This window comes from Pangasianodon hypophthalmus, chromosome 27 (assembly GCF_027358585.1).
Source record: "Pangasianodon hypophthalmus isolate fPanHyp1 chromosome 27, fPanHyp1.pri, whole genome shotgun sequence".
NCBI lineage: Eukaryota > Metazoa > Chordata > Actinopteri > Siluriformes > Pangasiidae > Pangasianodon > Pangasianodon hypophthalmus.
In genome coordinates, this window is record NC_069736.1 from 9,476,926 (window position 1) to 9,499,932 (window position 23,007).

Consider the following 23,007-nt stretch of genomic DNA (forward strand, 5'->3'; position numbering starts at 1 on the left):
GTTGTCTCTTACTGCACCACGTGAAGCATGTAAATCATCTTTGAGTAACCATCATTCCGGTTTTTCTCCAGCATGTGATCTCAGCATGTGCTCTCACAAGGGAATTGACAATTCAAACTTAACAGCTGGTCCATGCAGAGAAAAATAGAGTGTCCCACCAGGAACGCTCCCAAACTACTTCCTAGTCAACCTTGTACATTGTACACTGTTCTGATCTGATTTGATGTGCCTACAATGTGGTCTTCATGTTTCAGCATTTAAACTAACCTAAAATAAGGCTCAGCCATGTTAAAATATAACAGTACAAGAAAATGCTGACTAGAACTTGAACTGCAAAGAATTAATTACTAAACATATATAATCTTATAGTATAATGCTGACCTTATCACCACAAAGGCTATTGTGTTTTATAGGAAATTACAGTACAGTAGGAATATACTAGTACAGTAGTAATTATTATTTAGTACTATTACATATTTAGCAATACAAACCTTTCCTGTAATAGACAAATAATAAAAGATTTAAAAGTAAGCAAAAGATTCAAATTATTTTAGTGTACTTAACAAATGCACTCAGAGAGGAATTATTTAGGTTTAAGTCTGTGTATATTATCCATATGGCTAAGGATGTAAGCATTGTAAGTCTTTCCCTGAAGGTATCATTTAAATACTGGAATGTTTAGAACAGTGGTGTTAAATGATGATTTACTTTGGAAGACATTAGTCATTCACATGACCTGAAAAACAATGTAGGGTGGATAAATATCAGATCTTCTCAGTACTTCATGTAGTGAGAGGCCTGATCAATATTAGAGTCAGTCCTATCTACACAGCTGCCTTTTACTTGTCTGGTTAATATTTTTTATCTGTTCACTTTCAGTGCCAGTCTCTGGTTTCTGTACAATTTCAGCTGTTTTGGTAAGCAGAATTTTTTAAAACTTTGCAAGAAGTTTATGCTCAAGCTTAACATAACTTAAGATTTGATTACAACTGTATGGTTTAGCATTTGTATACATGAGCATATCAGTTTGTTTATTTAGATGAATTAGTTTAGACAATTATTTGTAGCCAGTTTATACGCTTAAACTCAAAACATGCTGTGTGATTCTAATGATTTAAATTACCAAACTGTAATTGCTTTTTTTACAGACTATATCCTGACACATGTTCATATTTTTTTAGACCATGTCACGCAAGCTCCATACACCAAGGACCGAGGCAATCAACAAGCACATGTGGTAATAATTTACTCGCTTTGTTTTTAAATACAATTTTTTTTTAAAACCTCCAACAGTAACCACAGTATAGCTGTATTACTTGCTGTTTTAAGGTTGTAAAACATTTTGTTATTAATTTTCTTAATAAATATAATGTACCTATATCTGAATTAATTAATTAATTCATTCATGTCAAAGCAGTAACTGCTTTATCCTGGTCAGAGTCACTCAGGATCCGGAGCCTTTCCCAGGAATACTGGGGGCAGGGTGAGAAAATTCACCCCAGATGGGACACCAGTCAATCACACACATTCACACCTAGGGGCAATTTAGCAGTCTGCCTACCTCTGCATGTTTTCAGCCAGTTGGAGGAAATTCATGCAAACTAGATACAAACATGCACAGATAAAATCTCCTCACAGACAGTGTGAACCAGGGATCCCGCAACACTACTTGTTACATCCAAATTTGGAACAAAATTTTCAAAAGTTGGCAAAAGAAAATGCAAGTGTGTGTGTATGTGTGTGTGTTTCAAAGCTGTTATGCAAATATTTTGGTAAGGGTGCACTAAAGTGTTAACCAAGCACACAGTCACAGGGCTAAATCCAAAAACTGCTTTCTACTAGAATAAATAGTAGGCTATGTTAATATATGTCACACATGGTACCACCGATTTAGTAACTGTTGTCAACCAACTAGCTAAACATTTAACAACCTCAGTTAAGCTCTCCTGGTTACCATGACAACTGATATTAATATGTGGCCAAAACCAATATATGGCATAGAATTTGAACACACTATGTAGTGTGGAATGCAGTTTAAGATATAGCCTTGGAGAGATTTGAAATCTCACCAAGGAAAAGTAGCTAAGTCATTATCTTTAAAAATGCTCTTTTTATCATTCTTGTAACGTGTTCTGTTCACTTCAACTTTTCTGTGACATTTAGATTTGTTTTTGTTGTTTTGTTGTTCTTCGTATTTCATAAGTTCTAGCTTTTTCACATGCACAAACAAATTCAATGAAAACAGAGGGATAGAAATTCCAGTAATACTTGTAAATTATTTAATGCCCAGAATTCTTTTGTCAGTGGCTAGGTATAGTATAGGTATATAGTAGGTTTTCAGTATGTTTGCCAGTTGTAACTGCTAATGTTTTGCTGCTAGGTTGGAATTTACCCAACTAGCTGCTGAGTACAAAGCAGTGAACCTGGGCCATGGACTCCCTGACTTCCCTCCCCCCAGTTTTGTCAAGGAGGCTCTTTGCAATGTCGTCACTGGGGGCAATAGTATACACCAATACACACGCATCCTTGTAAGACAAAGATTTTCTTTGTTAATTTATTCATTAACTTACATTTATGCCTTCTTCAGTCATTGGATTTGTTAGCTTGCATTTATAGCATTGTCTAAAATAAAAGAGCAGTCTGTAGTGCTTGCTTTAGTCTTTTGTTAAAACTAAGCCCAGAGATTGTCTTCTTTTTTATTAAATTAACCAGGCTTAATCACTTTCCAGAGTTTTAGTAAGGAAATGTGTAATGTGACCCACAGGGCCATCCACCTCTTGTAAAGATCCTTGCCAAATTCTTTGGGAGGATTTTGGGCCTGGAAATAGATCCCATGCAGGACGTGCTGGTTACTGTGGGAGCCTATGGAGCCCTTTTCTGTGCGATTCAGGCTCTGATTGCTGAAGGTGATGAAGTAAGTTCAGTAGAGCAATATTTATCAATCTTTGACTATAATTTAATACTTGACAGTTTAATTTAAAAAAATCTGTGTTTCTGATCTTATATTAAATTGATGTTATATCAAATTGAATTTAAACATTATTATTATTAACAGTATGCCCTAGTAGCCTCATGTAATTGTCTTTGTCTACTCTCTGTATCTCTCATGTGTGATCTCTTTTACAGGTAATTATCATGGAACCTTTCTTTGACTGCTATAAGTCCATGACAGTAACGGCAGGAGGAAAACCTGTCTACGTGCCCCTCAGACCTGTAAGTGTTCACTTTGAAAAGCTGTAATGAAATGTTGTTTGGGTAGAATGGACATTTCTTTATTCATCACCTAATTTTTTTTACACATAAAAACATTGGGATGCTTGTCTGTATCTTACAGCTAAAGGTCACTGGTCCAACTTTGACCAGTGCTGATTGGGTGTTGTGTCCTGAAGAGCTGGCCAGTAAATTTACCTCTCATACAAAAGCTATCATCATTAACAATCCCAATAATCCATTAGGCAAGGTGAGTTATGCCTATTTACCTCCAGAGCAGGGATGGTCAGTCGATACTGAGATATTGATACTTTTAATCCTTGTTTTTCCTTTTAAAAATCCTTCCTAATATAAAAAATATAAAAACTGTGTGCTTATTTATTTATTTTTAATCAAAAAGAATGAGGCCCTTCTGTCATTTCTCTCTGTCTGCTGGTCTGTTTCAAACACACACACACACACACGGCCAGACAGGCAAATGATTAGTCAAATGATAGAGAGTCAAATGATAGAGAGAGCGAATGCATATTGTAAGTGATATGGCTCAAATGAAAAGTAGCAGTGTTTGGATTTATTTTACATCCACCAATAATAAATGAGTGAAGTAAAATGTGACACAAGGCAGAAGTGTATTACTGCAGTGGCAATATCACAAGCCAGATTAAACTTATTAAAACTAAATTTAAAAATGTTCCTGGAACCAACAGCAGCAATTTTCTTTTTTGTTTAATTATTTTTTATGATTTCATTTTTTAGTATATTGAATCAACCCACAGAGTTCAATTATTTATGGTCCAATGGTTACCGTCCAAAAAAGCACATTTAGTAAGGCTGCATTATTATAACTACTGGCTAATAGAAAACATCATAAATAATTACAAACCAGTGAATCATATTAAAATTAAATCACGAGGAAAACAATAGTACAGATTTTTGAATTAACTTATTTTCATTAGTGATCTGCACATTATTTTACAGGTATTTCAGAGGGAAGAGTTGCAGATGATAGCTGACCTGTGTATAAAGCATGATGTTATTTGCATCAGTGATGAGGTGTATGAGTGGCTAACATATGATGGAACACAACATATAAAAATAGGTAAGAACACAAGTTTCATGTGGATTTAGAGACATTACACATAATGGTCTTTAAAGCTTAAAGCCTAGACAACATCCTTACATTTGGTTAGGTTACAGCATTTCAGCACATTTAACCTGTTCTTCAGTTGTTCTTTACAATACATTTATAGCATTTATAGCATGTGATACATGATGCAGTAATAAAGAGTTGCTCAAATGTCTTTAACCTATGAGGAATGATCTGTGTGGATTGGCCTGTTTTTCCACTGCAGCTAGTTTTGCTGGTATGTGGGAGCGCACTGTCACTATTGGGAGTGCAGGCAAGAGCTTTAGTGCCACAGGATGGAAGGTAAAATCGAGGAACAATATGATAAATGGCTTGTATCATGTATCTTGGATAAAATATTCATTTGAAATATTAACTTTGCATTTTTAAACAGAATGATATTAAATGACATATAAGACTGCAGTGTCAGTGCTAGTAATATATTAGGTGGAAGATATAGAATATTTCTAATGTATTTGTCATGAAGATCCATCTTTGTCTTCAATAGCAATATCAAATCTGGGATTGTTCATTTTAATTTAGTATAATTGTGACATTAACAGTATAGGCTATCCTGTTTGCAAAATATTCAAAACATATTTCGTGGAAGGTCAGTACAGAAAAATGTGTGGTAGCTTAAAATTGTCTAATACTGGTGTAGCATTGCATGGGTACATCATCAATGTAGCATATAGAGTGTGGTTTAATGTGAGTGAGGTGTTTGAGGACAAGCTAAAGGGGTAATAACATGGCAGACCTGAAAGTGAGCGACCTGAAAGTGAGCAACCTGCCAGTGAGCGACCTGAAAAAATACAGCTTTGTTTCTTTTTCCTTAAGTTTTATATTACTGTCTGTTGAAAATGCCAAGTTTACAAGCTTACATAGAAAATCTCACTTGAGGTCTTACCCTGGTTTTCTGAATGGTGTGCTTCTGACAGTGGTGCAGAAACCTGGGAACTGCTTAGAAAAAACTCAAGCATGGAGTACTCCCACCGAAGTGCTTCAGTCTATAGCTAAACTGCAGGAGCAGCAACTTCAGGCTCTCCTTGGCTTTCAAAAGCAGATGTTCAGGAAGATGCCTGATATACCTGGATATGTTTCAGGGCACTGCATCCATGGAGCCCCCTGCATCCAGACTCTTATCACCAGAGAGGCTACAGGAGTATCTAGCAGTCAGAAGAGCTGTTGGTTGGTCTGTCCTGAGAGCATCACCACCAGCTGGACCACTCATTGGCATTAAACAAAAGAGACTGTCCATTCAGAGAGACTGGCCATTGCCCAGAGGCTCCTGGACTCCTGCAGGCACTGACTGAGAACTGACCAAAAACAGTCAGAGAAGGTCATTGAACAGGTAGCTACGGTGCAGTTTGTCCCATAATTTCTGGATGGTACCTTGGAGTGGGTCCAATGCCACCAAACCAACACTTTGGCTGAGGCCATACAGCTAGCTGGAGACCACATGTCCATATTCAAGTACCCTAGGAAATCTGCACGTCGTCCTTGCCATGCCCAAAATTTCATCTACCCCAGCATTGGACCAAAAGGAGCTGCTGCAAACTATAGCCAATTTCCAACTTCTGAGGCAGGTCTGTTGGGGCTGTGGAGGGTGAATCACTTCCAGGCAGACTGCCCCAATGGAGTTGGATCAAGTGCTTTGGGTCTCCTCAGATCCCGCTGCCCTACCCCAATCCAGAAGCAACATGCAGAGTGCGAATCAGCAAGGAGTTTTGTTTAAGAGTGTCTGACCTTGAATGGTAGATCTGCTGACTATTGGACCCTTTTCCACTTATCGAGATCTCCTTAAAAATTGGTCTTTTGTAGGTCTCTTTAAAAATTGGTATGTGTCTTGTTGGGTAGCGCTTCCTTTAAGTTGCGATACTACAAGAGATCCTAACGGATCAGGGTACATCATTTATGACTGAGGCAGTCCATGTTACTCTGGCAGTGGCAGTGGAAGACAGAGATGGGTTAGGACCAGACTGCTAGACACTCTGTTCCCATTTGCAGATAGTCTTTCTGTGCTCAGCCGGCTACACTATATGCCCAAAGGTATGTGGACACCTGACCATCACACCCATATGTGGGCCTTCCCCAAACATTTGCCACAAAGTTGGAAGCACACAATTGTCTAGAATGTCTTTGTATGATTCAACCTTAAGAAATACCTTAACTGAGGTATTCGGACATGGAGACCACATGTCCATATGGTATGTGTAAGGGGCCTAGGTCAAATATGTTCCAGCATGACAGTGCCCCTGTGTACGAAGCCAGCTCCATGAAGACATGGTTTGCCAAGGTTGGCGTGGATGAACTCGAGTGACCTGCACAGTGCCCTGACCTCAACCCCACTAAAAACCTTTGGGATGAATTGTAACACCATCTGCACCCCAGGCCTTCTCGCCCGCCCTCACTAATGCTCTTGTAGCTGAATGGGCACAAATTCCCACAGCCACGCTCCAGAATCTAGTGGAAAGCCTTCCCAGAAGAGTGGAGGTCATTATAATAGCAAAGCAGCAACTAAATCTGGAATGGAATGTTCAAAAAGCACATATGGGTTTGATGTTCTGGTGTCCACAAACTTTTGGCAATATAGTGTACATCACTTGCTTGACCAAAACAAAATAGTTGTTCAGGATGAACTGAGTAAAATAATAGAGATGGGAATACCAGAAGAGTCACACAGTGACTAAAATACCCCCTTGTGCTTGTGCCTAAGCCAGATGGGCAGCCCATTTCTGTGCACCTGTCACAAGGTGAATGCATATTCAAAATTTGATGCCTATCCTGCTGATGAGCTTTGGGATCGGGTAGGTTTGAATCATTTTTATTTAACTTTGGATCTGACCATGGTATATTGGAGTCCGTTGTACCCCTTTTGGTTTGCACCAATTTGACAGATGCTCTGTGTGCTAGCTACATTTTAGCAAAAAAATCTCATTTAGATAATATATAGTAATGATTGGCCATTGCACATGTGAGGATAGTCTTGAAGTCCTTAAGACAATCCAGCCTGACAGATAACCCAGCAAAGCATTTATGCATAGGAGGCACATAATTCTTTTTTAAGCCCAAAAACATTGGGGTATAGAAAATAGACAGAATAAGTAAATTGTGTTTTCCCCCCTTTGCAGTATGATGTAACATAAAAACAAGATACAATTTAAAAAATTAACATATAAAAAGAAAGATTCATACAATGATATATAAATGAGAATATGGCAAGCATTCAAATAAACATCTAATAGGAGTCTAGTTTATTGCCAATTATATTGCTGTCTGAACAGTCCTAGTTATAACTATTACTTTAATCACTGTACTGTAATCACCATTTTTCTTTATTTAATATATGACAGCTAATAAAATAGCATTTTATTTAGTACTTAATTACTAGTTATTTAGTATTAGACACAAAGTGGCAGAAAGCAATAAGGGTGAAAAACTCTACTGTTGAGTTGCAGTAAATGACTGGACAGGCCAGTCCATTTTGGACTGTTGAATTTATAAATTAGTATTGTCAATTCTATGTGCTCTCCTGTAAGGAAAATGTGCCCATGGTTTGAAGGATATGCTGATCAAGCACTTATCTGCTAGAGCCACGTCTCTTCCAATGTCCTCCAAAACATGATTTTCAGGGTGACATATTGTGTTACTAACTAATTGTCAGATTGTAGTTCTACCTGAGCTCTGAATACAAGTGTGCACAATTTCTTTATTAATTTGCCACTCTGCTCACTTAACTGTGAACATACTTAACTATATGTTAAATTTCTAATACAAATTGTAAAGTAATTCTGATTAGCTGTGTTGTTTAATCATTGTGACCCAGTTTTCTAATCCTTTCTACTCATGTTCAGTTGGGCTGGGCAATAGGAGCAGGACACATCCTTAAACACCTGCAAAGCATTCATCAGAACTCTGTATACCACTGTCCCACTCCTACTCAGGTAAAAGTATAGTCTGTCTCTTTTACAGTAATCTAATTACCATGATATATATATAGTAGAAATTCTTATATTTCAAATGGGCACTGTAATATGACTCTAAAATGAACAAGAACATAGAACAAACAGATTATAAGATGTGAATACTGTCAACTTCAAAATTATTGGCACTGTTCAAGAGAATATTCCAAAATAATAATTGGACTCTTTATGGAGCTTCCTGTGTCCTTTTTCTTTTCTGTGTGTGCTTTTCAGCCCTTCTGTTCTTGTGAACGCAAAAAGTTCAGCTCAGCCTAGCTCTTGCACTCTCGTGCATGGCATTCTCCTGAAATGACAAACAAAACACACATAAGTAAATGCCATGATCACACACAGGTGAGAATCATCGTGTTACCTCCCGGTTCAACCCACCTCCTCTCCGTCCTCGCTGCCACAGTAACACTGACACGTATAATAAACATGGTCCACCTGGCTTGGCAAAGAGTAAGACAAACAAAGATCTCAGACCAGTATACTGATAAATAAAACTGTTTTTTTCCCCCTAAAAAATGTTATGCCTGTAAAGCTGGTAGAATTTCCAATATAGACAAACAGATATCTCAGATGACTAGGTAATTTGCTTTACTAAGGGTTCACTCACCAAAACTTGAGACTGGACCTTACAGGCTTTTGATAGGCAGAGACACAACCCTGCCTAAAACCACTCCTGACTCTGTTAACTCTGTTCCAAGAGGTGTTAAGTGTTTCTTGTCAATCGCCACAGGCCTGGGGGCAATGACTGCTGAGTTATTGGACTGCCTAGTGGGTTGACAATGGTGCCGTTCTTCTAGCAGATTGTTCAGCCAGATAGCTAGGGAGAAAATCTGGTCAAGGGTTCACAATCGTTCACAAATTAAAAATTTTGGGCATGCACACCGTCGGAATACTTGGCAAAAATGGGGTCTAAATACTAGGAAATAACCTCATATCCTCTGTAAAAAAGGTCTGATTTAAGGCTGCCTTGGGGTGTGTGTTTTGGCCAGTGGTCCAGGGCTCTTGTGAAGAATAATGTCACTGTGAATTCAGGAGGTTAGGACTTGTTACATAAGTTCCATAAGTGGAACTTTCAATGAGTTAATGTCCCCAAAATATATATCTACATTGACACAAAATTACAAAATCAGTATTTAGCAATTTACATTTTGGTCTCAGGATTTGAACTCTGCTGGAAACTTGGTGGTTGGGATTGAAAAGGGCAGCATATATGCATAAAACATAGGAATAAAATGTGTTAAAAGTGTTCTCCAACCTTGTTAAACATTATGGGAAGACACTCAGTGCTGTTTTTCTTTCCATGGGAGGCTGCCCAAAATATTAAGCATGGAGATGTTGTAATGAACTCCAAGTCCCAGCAGTTTTAAACTGCCGTTTTCAGTGCTCTGTGTAGTCTTTGGTCAGTCGGTTCCTGGTTTAATGTTAAAATTTTCTATTAGAAAATTTACACTGATTGTGTTTATGCTCACCTCCTTTCTCTCTATCAACTTTTTGTTTTGAAGTCATTTAAAAGGAAAAAAAAAAAAACACTAAAAAGTCTTATCCCAAGCTCTCTTTGTTACAGATTCAAGACAATGTTCTGCAGTGAAATTTCACACTCTAGTGTTCTCCAACCTTGTCATTACAGGAAGAAAGCTGGAGAAGCACATAATTTTAAAGATATTTTTTTTCTAGAGAGAAATTTGCACTAGTTTTGAAGTAAATAGGTTGCTTAAAATTATAGTGTTATGAATATGAATTATTGCTCATTTTTGTACAGGGTACCAATAATTCTGGAGTTGGATGCCTATGCATTAAACTATTAAGTATAACATGACTATAAAAAATAGTACAATCTAACAAATGGCAAAATCTACAGTGGTACAGTGCAACTTAGAGTATTTCAGCAATTTTATTATTTATTTTTCTTTAGCTAATGCCACATATTGGATTATGACATTGTAGTATACTATATGAGTACAGAACTGTGGACTATTTGTTTGTGTAGGAGGCTCTAGCACTGTGTTTCCAGAGAGAATACAACATGTTTGGCACAGAAGAAAGCTACTTTAGACAGTTACCAAAGCAGCTCCAAGCTAAATGCCAAAGGCTAGCCAACTGTATGAGTAGTGTGGGGCTGCAGCCCATCATGCCTGAGGGTGGCTACTTTATGATGATGGACATCTCCAACCTGAGTGAGTATCATATCAAATTGTATGTCAGCAGTAGTAGTAATACTAGTAGAAAAGACAACATGTCTGGACATAATCCTGAACATGTTCAAAATTATAATACATCATTTTACCACAACTCCAAAAAGAGAGCTTGAGATTGACAAATGGATCAGATCCCTGGCAGCAGTGTTACAATCATTGTACCAGTCTGTGGTGGTGAAGCAGGAGCTCAGTTTGAGAACAAAAAGCTCTCCATGTAGCAGTCAATCTACATCCCTATCCTCACCTATGGCCACAAGCTATGGGAAGTGACCAAAATAATAAGGTTGAGTACATGGGGGCAGATATGAGGTTTCTTTGCAGGATTGCTGGACTCTCCATGATAAGGTGGCTGGATGCCCCAGGGCAGACCTAGGACCCACTGGAAAGATTAGATCTCACAGTTGGCCTGGCAATGTCTGGGGATCCCCCACAATGAGCTGGAATCTGTGACTCGGGATAGAGAGAAGTCTGGGCTAACTAATTCTGCTTCCATTGCGACCCCCACAAGGAAAATGAATGAATGAATTTTAACACAATTCCACTTGCTTGACTTACTACTACTAGAAACTTATATCACTACATCATCTTTTGCTACTTCCACTGAATTCATAATAGGAAGATTCAGTAAGGTTCATTTTTACCCTAAAAGTAAGTGAGAATACCCTGGAGATTGACCATAAGTTTCAATAATTAGAACTGGTACACTTTTCTAATAGCTAAAGCTATTAGAATAACGCATGGTCAGTCGGTCAGCAGTATATGCAGATGCATGCATTTGGAAGCATACCCATGCCTAGTTTCAGTGGAGTCTCAGCCTTGTTAAATCCAAAACTAGTCCATTCCTGGTATTAAATTTAATGTATCCATCCTGTAGAGGTTGACCTAAATGACCTAAATACTAAGGATGAACTCTATGACAGCAGATTTGTCAAGTGGCTTATTAAAAAGAAGGTAAGAATAAAACACTACTAAACACTACTAAACAAAACAATACATTTTCAGCGGGACATTTGTAACATTCAACTGCAAAATTAACAGGATGTTTTATTTGTTCCTTTTAGGGTTTGGACACTATCCCTGTATCTGCATTTTTCAGCCTGGAACAAAGAACACACTTCCAAAATTACATTAGAGTCTGCTTTGTCAAGGTGATGAGATTAATGCATGTTTCAGGTCTAATAATAATAATAATAATAATAATAATAATAATAATAATAATAAGTAGTAGTACCCTAGCCCTTATGTGGTCTATTTAAATATCTATGATGTTTAGGTTCTGGGTATCTCTGAGGAATAGTATACTAGAGTTAATGGCAGTGCCTTCATTTAGTAGATATGTTGTTTTAAATGACTATTCACTATTTCTAAGAAAATAAATATCAAAAATACATATTAAATCCCAGTGACATGGTTAATAAAGCTTATAGCATTCCATTTCTTTGCTCTGAACAGGATGATTCAACCCTGGATGCAGTAGAAGACATTCTAAAACAGTGGAATGATTATATCAAAATGGGATAAAACTAATTCTGTTCAAAAAAATAATTGCATAGCATGTCTGAGTCAAACTGGAATATAGTCTCCCAAGCAAGCCTGACTCAGCTCACATTAATCACAGTAGAGGAATCTAAGCTTTTAAATGAAATACGTATTGGGGGATGTGGGAAATTCAGCAGTCTTATTGTGTTTTATCCATACTTAAAACCTTTTTTATCCATAATTTTACAGTTTAGGGCAAATGTTTGGATCCCCCATTGTTTCTGGATGAAAAAGGAAAATGTTACCTCTATTTTACAGTTAATCCACAAAAAACCCTGCAGCAAAAGAGCAATTTAAAACATAAGGCATAAACAACAGAAAAAAATAGTCTAGTTAAATGGTTTAACCAAAAGCAACAAGAAAAATTATTGTCATGTCACTCCTTCTGCTAGTGATTGACATCTAGTAGTGTTATAACAGATATATTAGAAAGAGTGCAGGGACAAATATTACTGAGAGGATAGAAAAGCTGCTCAGAGGATACAACAAAGGGTGGAGGCAGTTACAAAGGCAAACAGCAAGCATAGAAATAATTAGAGAATATTTATATCACATTCAGAAGAGGAGATTGAACTGATTTTGATTTTTTTTTTTTGACTTATTACTATCTAACATGCATGATTAACAAACCATATTTGTTACTAGTGATAATCACAGAACATGTAACACACATTAAGTGTGTTGGTTAAGACTTATTGCTTCATCTCTCTCTTTAACTAATTGTATGCAAACTTTTGCAGTCAACTGTATGCAATTTTTGGCTCAAAATCAAAATTCAGATCCAGTATTAACATTTACATTTGCTGTTGTCGTTTACATTTGGATTTGGGAACTTCATGGTTTTATTTAAATGGAATGCAACCTGGTCGAATAAAAGGTATATTAATTGAACCCCACACTGAATATATTTACTGGAAATATGCATTAATGGTCTCAAAATAATATTTGAGATGCTAAATACTCTCTAGGTGCGAATGACACAAGCATTATTAAAGGGAGAAGGGACTTGTTTTTCTTTCTTTTTAATGCTTAACATGTTACTGAATAAATCTGTTGCTATTTTTAACTCTTTGAAAACAATATAATTTTATGTTTGTCAATAAGTCATGATGTGGGCTTATTTGAAACACACATGGACTTAAATGGTGCCATAGCTCCAATTAAGCCCATGCCAGACTTTTGACTTACTGATCAGCAATAACATTAAAATTACCTGCCTAATATTGTGTAGGTCCCCTTTGTGCTGCCAAAACAGCTCTGACCCGTCGAGGCATGGACTCCACAAGACCTCTGAAGGTGTGCTGTGGTATCCGGCACCAACACGTTAGCAGCAGATCCTTTAAGTCCTGTAAGTAGTGAGGTGGGGCCTCCATAGATTGGACTTGTTTGTCCAGCACATCCCACAGATACTCGATTGGATTAAGATCTGGGGAATTTGAAGGCCAGGTCAACACCTTGAACTCTTTGGCATGTTCCTAAAGCCATCCTGAACAATTTTTGCAGTGTGGCTGGGTGCATTATCCTGCTGAAAGAGGCCACTGCCATTAGGGAATACCATTACCATGAAGGGGTGTATTTGGTCTATAACAATGTTTAGGTAGGTGGTACGTGTCATAGTAAAATCCACATGAATGCCAGGACCCAAGGTTTCCCAGCAAAACATTTACCATTTCCTGGTACCATTTCTTCCCAGGTAAGCGACACACACAACTGGCCATCCACATGATGTAAAATAAAACATGATTCATCAGATCAGGCCAGCTTCTTCCAGTGCTCCATGGTCCAGTTCTGATGCTCATGTGCTCATTGTAGGTGCTTTCAGTGGTGGACAGGGGTCTGCATGGGCACTCTGACCAGTCTGCAGCTATGCAGCAAGCTGCGATGCACTGTTTGTTCTGACACCTTTCTATCATAGCCAGCATTAACCTTTTCAGCAATTTGTGCTACATTATCTCTTCTGTGGGATCAGACCAGACAGGTTAGCCTTCATTTCCTACGTGCATCAGTGAGCCTTAGGCACCTGTGACCCTGTCGCCAGTTCACTGGTTGTCCTTCCTTGGACCACTTTTGGTAGGTACTAACCAATGCATACTGGGAACACCCCACAAGACCTGCCAGTTGAGAGATGCTCTGACCCCATCGTCTAGCCATCACAATTTTGGCCCTTGTTAATGTCACTCAGATTCTTACACTTGCCCAATTTTTCCTTGTTTCAACACATCAACTTTGAGAACTGACTGTTCACTTGCTGCCTAATATATCCCACCCCTTGACAGGTTCCATTGTAACGAGATAATCAATGTTATTCACTTCACCTGTCAGTAGTTTTAATGTTATGGCTGTTGATGTATAGTAGGTTTGGAAAGTATTCAGACCCCTTCAGTTTTTACACATTTTATTGTTATAGATTTAATATCTAACAACAGGTCTTTAAATATATTTGCAGAATTCTGACCTCAATTCTGACCTGTTTCCCTGTCCCTACCACTGAGACCCAGCCCCACAGCATGATGCTTCCACCACCAAGATTAACCATAGTGATGGCATTAGCTAGCTGAAGCACAGTTCCTGGTTTTTGCTAGATATAGCATTTGGAGTTCAGCCCAAAGAGTTCAATTTTTGTCTCACTCAGGTGTGGCTTCCATCTAGTGACTCTACCATAAAGGTCTCATTGATGGAGTATTTCGGGGATGGCTGTCCTCCAAGCAGTTTCTCCCATCTCTATGAAGGAGTTTAGCCAGATGCCAGCTCTATGAGGAGTCAAGGTGGTTCTATTTCACAGTGATAGAGCCCACTCTGATCTTAGGAACATTCAAAGCTTTAGAAATGGATTTATACCTTTGCTCCTATCTATCTCTCAACACAGTTTGATCACGGGGGTCTACGAGCACTCCTTAGACTTCATGCTTTGGTTTTGGTTTGACATGCACTGTAAATTTTAGGACCTTATACACACAGGTGTGTGACTTTCTAAATCATTTCCAGTCAGTTGAATTTGTCACAGGTTTACTCCAGTCAAGCTCTCAAGATAAGCTTTATTTTGAGAGACATTTCAAGATAAAGCAAAAAGGATGCACCTGAACTCAATTTAACAGGCCAAGGATCTGAATACTTATTTAAATGAGAAGTTTCAGTTTTTCACTTTTAATAAATTTCTGAAAACATGTTTTCGCTTTGTCATTATAGATTATTGTGTATAGATTAAAAATCAATCAAAAAGGAAATTTAAACTATTTTAAATTTGAAATGGTCTGAATACTTTCGAAACCCAGTGTAGTAGATGTAGTAAAAGTCATGCACCGTAAACAAACGAAGGACAAATGTCCTTCCTTCATCATCTTAATACCACCGACAGCCCCAGGAGCACTTGTAATTCTATTGTAATTCTACATTCTATACACACTTGCCACTTTAAACTACTCAAACGACTCTAACCATTTAATATGTAGATAATGTATGTTTATGTCTTATTTGTACTGTTGTTGAGACAGAGCACGCAAGTAAGAATTTCACTAACACTGTACTTGTGCACACGATAAACCTGAAACAAACTTTATGGTCAACAGAGAATGAATTCATGCACGGAAAGAGTTTAGGATGCACCCCTCACACTTCCTGTCCCTGTTTCCTTTCTTGAGTTTTCTACTCGCTTCCTCAGAGGGCGGCGCTAAGACGCGAAAAACGATCTTTTTCATTAAGAGGTTTTATTTTTTCGGGGGACTTTTATGCGAACCCGGAAATAAGACGAGTTAAGGCCCTGTCCCAATTCTAACACCTACACCCTAAGTTCCGCCTTCAGGACCGCACTTTGGTGACGTAGCGAAAGCGTAGCCTATACCGTGTGCGCGCGTACGAGGGCGTTTTAGTGTAAAATGAAAGGATTGGGACACAAGCGGCGCGCTAGCTGTGTGTCTCTGGCTGTCGGTCTTCAGCACTGCGCCCGCCGCTTCAGGTAGGGCTCGTATGTGGGAAGATGGCGACGGATAAACATAAACATGAAGGCAGAGTGAAAATTGGACATTACATTCTAGGAGACACGCTTGGAGTGGGGACATTTGGGAAAGTTAAAGGTAATTCCTAGAGCAGCTTATGTGCTTGAGTTTTAATTGCACCGTTCAGCTTGATCAAACACTGAATGCGACTTAAGCTAGTAAACTAGCTAACGAGTTAGCAATGTAGCTAAGGCGTTTATTGCTTAATAGGTAGCATATTAAGTAGATAGCTATGTAGCTAACTTTGGTGGAAGTCAGCATAGATCTTAATACAACTTAATCAGGATCTGGTTAATTCGACATTTCTAGAGTTCTGTGTATAACTTGCAGTGTTGCCACTGGCTTTAGTTAAACTGTTACCTTGGTGCGGTTACAGCTAGTTGCGGGCTAATGGAGCTAGCTAGCTTCCGGAGAAAAATGTTATACCCTGGTGGTTGTTTCAGTACATGAAGCCGCGTTAAGGGTTGTAGAATGTCCCATTCAGAGCAACACTGATGTATTTTAAGGTCACATGGCTAACTGGGGTCTTCCAAATGTATTAGTTATTATTTATTATTTTTTTTACATGTATAGTGTGTTTCTCACTGTAACATAAAACTGTAAATCTGCAAGTTTTTATCCATCCAACTGGAGGTTAATGAGTGGCGGCTGTGCTAGTGGTCGCTCTTATTTGTCCTCTGTAATGCTAATTAGCAAACGTTCCCACAAGAAATAGTATTAGTACTAAACCTTATAACTAGTCGTGAATACATGAACTGTTCTGCAGCCCAAAAGTTGTCATGGTTGTTGCTGTTTGTTATTTATTTATTTATATGTGTCACGTTGTTTACAGGCCCAAGCAGTGAGCTCTGATTGAGCTGATAAGGAGCTGCACAGGAAATCATAAAACTATGAGCAGATTTAAACCACTGTAAACATAATTCTCAGCTTTACGTAAAAGCACACATTTATTCAACATTAAAATTGAGCTCACAGCTTTGCAAATGCAACAAAAACATTTCTTTGTTGGTTTCTTTCGAACCAAATACTTCTATGACTATTACTAATACTCATCTGATACTCATCTATTACTAATAGTAATCTAATACTCATCTAATCTAATACTTTTCTATTTCCAGCCTATGTAGCAGACAGGGATGCACCGATTTTCATTTTTGATCCTGATATGGATATTGATATCCAGCGATGATCAGATACTTGGAAGTGTGGTGTGGTGTAATGGCTACAAGCTTTAAGACAGTTCGTGTCTTCAGCTCACACTCGAGGTCTGTGTTGTCAGTCAACTTCGAATGTGTTCACAGGATAAAATACTTCAGTGAATTGTTTTGGAAAATATTTAAAATCTGACCCAGTACCAGTCCGCAGCTTCAGGGAAATATCAGGCTTAGAACAAATCATCGCTTGACTGAATTTTACAATTCAACATTTTTACTTATTAGTCTTTGTTCTTCTTTCATTTCCTTACTGGTTTTTGAAAGTGTTTCTTTCTTTTTTCTTTCTTTCAGCATTTGTGACACAGTCCTTTAAAAGGGGCAACTGAATTCATGTCAGGATTTTCATTTCATATATCTGTTTTAATAGACAAGACCTTCAAATCCAGTGAAGCATCTGTCTCTATAAATTAGGTCATGTGTTCGTAGATGTGTCTTTATATCTGAGAATTTGTGAACAAGGCTTTGTTTACCCTGTGAGCTCTTTATATTCACAAATGCCTCCGCAAACATGGTCCTCATTCTTGCTTTCTCATGCTGATAAATGAAGATCTCCTTCAGCTGGCTGTATTTTAGTTGCGCATGTAGAATGTTTCCTGATGAACATACAGGATGGTTAGTCATTTACAGTTCCCTTTGTGTGCGTCTGTGTGTGGCAACTTAATGAATATAATAACAGTGTCTGAAAACTATATTTGTGTATAAATTCTGTTGTGTGTTCAGTGGTTTTGCTATTGAATAGACTGAGCAGACTGGAGGCCATTTACCCGAGTCGATGAGCCACTCCACTGTGCTTGACTGGCTGCCAAGTTAATGTGTTACCAGAATCCTGCTCGGATCAACAAATCGGCACGTTCTGTCTTTGGTTTCTCTCTGTTCTTTCTCCTTTTCTATTGATCTCTCTGTATTTGTGCCCACATTAGATACAAAGTACCTGGAATGCAAAATTTAAAGGCTTATTTATTTATTTATTTTTGGTCACTTCTATTTTAATATCGCAGTAACTACTAAACCCAAGATGTTTCTCAAACTTTCATGTAATGCAGTGACTGGAATAATAGTTTTGCTGTCTTACAAATGTATCTCAGGATTATTTGACTAAAAATCTAAGGTACCTTAGAAGACAGTTATTATGCTGCCTTCCAAGTGGGGCACTCTTTATCTCCAGAGCAGAAAACAACCTCTACAAATATGCTGCCTTTTAGACAGCCTTTTCCCAAATAATGCGGTGGTAGTGATTATATATTTAATCAGCCATGACAACAGTGCGTTGTGTTCCGAAAATGATGGTATATTGTCTAACTGACTGTTGCCACATGCCTAGCTGTGAAGAAACAGCACTTCCTGTCAGTCTGTTGAACGTTAAAGATACTTTTATTTGTCTAACATAAGTCTGAAACACTGAAAACACTCTTTTGCTAGACATTTTGGTTAAAAGACCCTTAATGTGGGGAAAGGGGGTCTGAATGCATGAATGACAAGTCAGTGGAGTCAAGACAGGTGGGTTTTTATCGTCGTTTCTCTATGTAGCTTGTAAACATTGAAACGAAATGTCGTTTATCCACTACCATGGTGCAACACATAACAAGTATGCAAGACTATATAAAGTGCAAATACACAACAGTTCGAGAGGAATGCAGGACAATAAATACATAAAACAGAACAATAAATACAAAGAACATGGGCTGTAAACTGTTGGTAAGGTAGCAGCAATATGTTTAGTGTTCCATAAAGTGTCTGGTACAGCTTTATAAAGTGCAGGTGTGCAGTGGTATTTAGTCGTACTGGGTTAGGTGTGTGTGACTAGCCCAGGTGAGTGTTGCGAGGCAGCAGGGTGTTGAGTAATCAGACTGCCTTGGGGAAGAAACTGTTGTGGAGTCTGCGGGTGGTGACACGGATGCTCCTGTACTTTCTGCTAGATGGCAGGAGAGTGAAGAGTCCATGGGATGGGTGAGAGGGATCGTCCGCGATACTCGTGGCTTTGTGGATGCAGTGGTTTTTGTATGAAGTGTCTGGTGGGTAGAGAAACCCTGATGATCTTTTCAGCTGTTCTCACAATCCACTGTAGGGTTTTGCGGTCAGAGACTGTGCAGTTCCCATACCACACGATGAGTTAGCTGGTCAGAACGCTCTCTATTGTTCCTCTGTAGAAGGTTGTGAGAATGGGAGTTTGGCTCTCTTCAGCCTCTGCAGAAAGTGGAGGCGCTGCTGGGCCTTCTTGGCTAGGCAGGCGGTGTTGTCCTCTCTCACAGTTGTTCCGTTGATATGCAGTGGTGCAGTGGTCTACTCGGGTCCTCCTGAAGTCAGTAATCGTCTCTTTAGTCTTATCAATCAAGCAAAACTTTCTCAGGTCCTCCTGAAGTCAAAATAATCTCTTTAGTCTTATCAAACATGTTCCAGCATGACAATGCCCTTGTACACAAAGCAAGACCCATGAAGACATGGTTTACCAAGTTTGGAGTGGAAGAACTTGAGTGGCCTGCACAGAGCCCTGATTTCAACCTGTTTGTCCCAATTGGAATGCAGACTGCACCCCAGGCCTCATTGCTTGACATCATTGCCTGACCTCACTAATGCTCTTGTAGCTGAATGAGCACAAATCCCCACAGCCACGATCCAAAATCTAGTGGAAAGCCTTCCTGCAATAGTGGAGGTTATTTTAACGGTAAAGGGGGACTAAGTCTGGAATGGGATGTTCAACAAGCACATATAGATGGTCAGGTGTCCACAAGTTTTAGGTCATATAATACACCATATGTAGAAGAAATGGAAATCATTAGCAATTAGCAGTAAGTGCTGCAGGCGTCAGCGTGGATTGAAAAGCTGGATGTGGAAGTGTGATGAAAAATCTGTTACATGTGATGAAAATGACTTCAGAATGATGTGCCAGGATTGGCTTGCTGCCTGCTTGTGATGAAGAAAGCAAAACTGTTTTCACCTTTCATGGTTTGCGTGATATGAATACATTTGTCCAGTGTTTCTCAAGTTGTTTTATTTTCCGTTTTGTGTCCTTATTATTAAATATGTCTTTAAATGAAATTAGCAATCTATGTTTCCTTGTAGTGGGCCAGCATGAACTGACCAAGCACCAGGTAGCTGTGAAGATCCTGAACAGACAGAAGATCCGCAGTCTGGATGTAGTGGGCAAGATTCGCCGTGAGATCCAGAACCTCAAGCTCTTCAGGCACCCGCACATAATTAAACTGTAAGTAGCAGTGACAGTTTTGTTCAATGCTCAATAAAGTTTATATAGGACAGTGCTATTTTAATTTTATCTGAATGGTTTTCATATGTGAAATGTGTCATATTTCATATGTTTCATATGTGTCCTGGGCTGTGTATTATATTCACATAAAAATAGATAAGAAACTAGTTGGATTAACTTGGCTTTTTATGAAGGAAAACATCACACATACGTAGTAAGTGAGAAAAAACATCATATTTCAGAGGTTCTCAGTAAAATTCCTGTTCCATAATTGACAAGGTTTAATAAATCGAGCCTTGCCTCTTGTTAATTGGATCACACACTGACACTGTCTCACATCTTTTTCCCTCACTTTCAGCCTCCACCTCTCATACACTCTCACTATCCTAACACCCTCTGACTCACTTGCTTACTCACAGTACTTTTCCTCTGTCACCGATTCCTTATTGCACTCAGACTCACTTGATGCTCTTTCAGGGTTTAGTATATGAGAAATGGGCTACATTGTTTTTGAACACGAACGAGTCCTCTGTCTGTTAGAGAGGCTTTGTCAGTATGAAAGAGTTGTTTTCATTGTTGTATATTTCCGCAGTCAGATCCCCTGTGACCAAAGTAGCATTTTTCTCATGGTTCTTCTAAAGAGGCGCAAAGACACACATGTAATTACAGAAGACTGAGGTGGGGGAGGAGTTGCTTTTTGCCCCTGGTTGGGCTTGAGAAAACAGCTTGAAACAACTCATGGTTGATGCAATACTGTGCTCTTTCCAATATACAAATTTACATAATCAAAGGTGGACAAATAATAAATTCATTAGCTAGCAAATAAAAGCTTTAATGTGTTGCCCAGTCCCATGTTTTGGTTGCCTGGAAAACTGAACAGGCTAAAAATTAGTAGCAAAGCTATTTAATGCCATAGCGTACAACAAGCTAGTTACCTAATTAAGTGCATTAATATTAATTCCTAATTAAGGGAAACGAAAACATTTGCAATTTTTATTGTCTTCAAATTAAGTTTCTAAATCTGTTTGTCTCAAGTGTCCAGGCTACTGCTTATTCCATCTCTGATATATAGATAAGTCAAGCCTAGTACTTTCCATCAGCTGAGACTCAGTCAGATGAAAATCTTGCAGGGTGTTTTACTGTTCATAGCTCCGGTGTTTCTATTAATCTGTAAATAAACACACAGAAACGCACTCTGGACCGTTCACACCTTTAAAAAAAATCCATGAAACCCATAACAGTACACTACGCAATAGTGACAAAGACTCTTTGCCCTGTTTGCTTTTGTTTACATGCTGCATTGCCTTTGACCAATAGGTCAAATTTTGGCCTAATTTGGAAGTATGTTTATGGTCATAACTTCAGCTACTGTAGCGCAAATTGCTGAAAAAGTTAATGCTGGCTATGATAGAACGGTGTCAGAACACACAGTGCATCGCAGCTTGCTGCATATGGGGCTGCGTAGCCCCAGACCAGTCTGACCCCGACCATCCCCAAAAGTGCATACAATGGGCATGTGAGCATCAGAACTGGACCATGGCGCTCTGGAAGAAGGTGGCCTGGTCTAATGAATCATGTTTTCTTTTACATCATGTGGATGGCCAGGTGTGTGTGAGTCGCTTACCTGGGGCAGAGATGGCATCAGGATGCACTATGGGAAGCAGCCAAGGAAGTGTGATGGTCTGGGCAGTGTTCTGCAGGGAAACTTTGGGTCCTGGCATTCTTGTAGATGTTACTTCGACATGTACCACCTACCTAAACATTGTTGTAGACCAAGTACAGTTTTCCCTAATGGCAGTGGCCTCTTTCGGCAGGATAATGCACCTTGCCAGACTGCAAAAATTGTTCTGGAATCATGTGAGGAACATGCCAAAGAGTTCAAGGTGTTGACTTGGCCTCCAGATTCCCCAGATCTCAATCTGATCAAACATCTGTGGAATGTGCTGGACTAACAAGTCCGATCCGTGGAGGCCCCACCTCGCAACATACAGGACTTAAAGGATCTGCTGCTAATGTCTTAGTGCCTGATACCACAGCACACCTTCAGAGGTCTATACTTGTGGAATCTATGCCTTAATGGTTCAGACCTGTTTTGGCAGCACAAAGGGGACCTACACAATATTAGTCAGGTGGTTGTAACGTTATGGCTGATCGGTGTATGATCTCTAGAAACCATTCAAGTTCCATTTTGCTTGTGATTGCAGGTACCAGGTGATTTGCACACCGACTGACATATTTATGGTTATGGAATATGTGTCTGGGGGAGAGCTGTTTGACTACATTTGCAAAAATGGAAAGGTATGACTTTCTCACTTATGTGGGCCAGTGAGGGATTAAAATTGTATTTTTCAAAATCGTAAAAATCCTGCATATTTTTCACAATAATGCAAATATTTGAACAGTGCTGTATCTAGAAATTTTAATATAAACATGAAATCAATTTATTTTAATTTTAATTTTTTTTTGACCACGTTAACCAATAAAAAAGCCCATAAAAAAGTCATGTGGTGTGACCGTGATATCGAAAATATATTGCCTTTACATGGATATAATAT

At 38.7% G+C, this 23,007-nt stretch overlaps 2 protein-coding genes and 1 long non-coding RNA gene across 4 annotated transcripts in view; 2 read left to right on the plus strand and 1 right to left on the minus strand.

Annotated features, from left to right (window-relative positions):
• Positions 1–757: 757 nt before the first annotated feature.
• LOC113531574 (kynurenine--oxoglutarate transaminase 1-like) lies at positions 758–13,785 on the plus strand. Its single transcript, XM_053230281.1, has 13 exons — positions 758–917; positions 1,182–1,237; positions 2,381–2,528; positions 2,765–2,914; positions 3,127–3,213; positions 3,335–3,460; positions 4,189–4,309; positions 4,563–4,639; positions 8,191–8,280; positions 10,298–10,484; positions 11,380–11,456; positions 11,567–11,653; positions 11,958–13,785. The coding sequence occupies exons 2-13, from the start codon at positions 1,185–1,187 to the stop codon at positions 12,024–12,026; spliced, it is 1,272 nt and encodes a 423-aa protein (XP_053086256.1). The 5' UTR covers positions 758–917; positions 1,182–1,184; the 3' UTR covers positions 12,027–13,785.
• On the minus strand, positions 5,767–10,329 carry LOC117596221 (uncharacterized). Its single transcript, XR_004577388.2, has 3 exons — positions 8,918–10,329; positions 8,689–8,745; positions 5,767–8,602 (listed from the first exon to the last, which is right to left on the minus strand). It is a non-coding gene; the product is annotated as an uncharacterized LOC117596221 (long non-coding RNA).
• Positions 13,786–15,900: 2,115 nt separating the features above from the next.
• Positions 15,901–23,007, plus strand: part of prkaa1 (protein kinase, AMP-activated, alpha 1 catalytic subunit) — an 18,723-nt gene continuing 11,616 nt past the window's right edge. The window contains exons 1-3 of one of the 2 annotated variants that reach the window (XM_026921902.3): positions 15,901–16,114; positions 20,311–20,452; positions 22,657–22,750. In XM_026921902.3, the coding sequence (XP_026777703.1) occupies positions 16,018–16,114; positions 20,311–20,452; positions 22,657–22,750 (333 nt within the window). In that variant the 5' untranslated portion in view covers positions 15,901–16,017. The remainder of the gene's footprint in view (positions 16,115–20,310; positions 20,453–22,656; positions 22,751–23,007) is intronic. The other variant, XM_034300609.2, reaches the window with a different exon arrangement.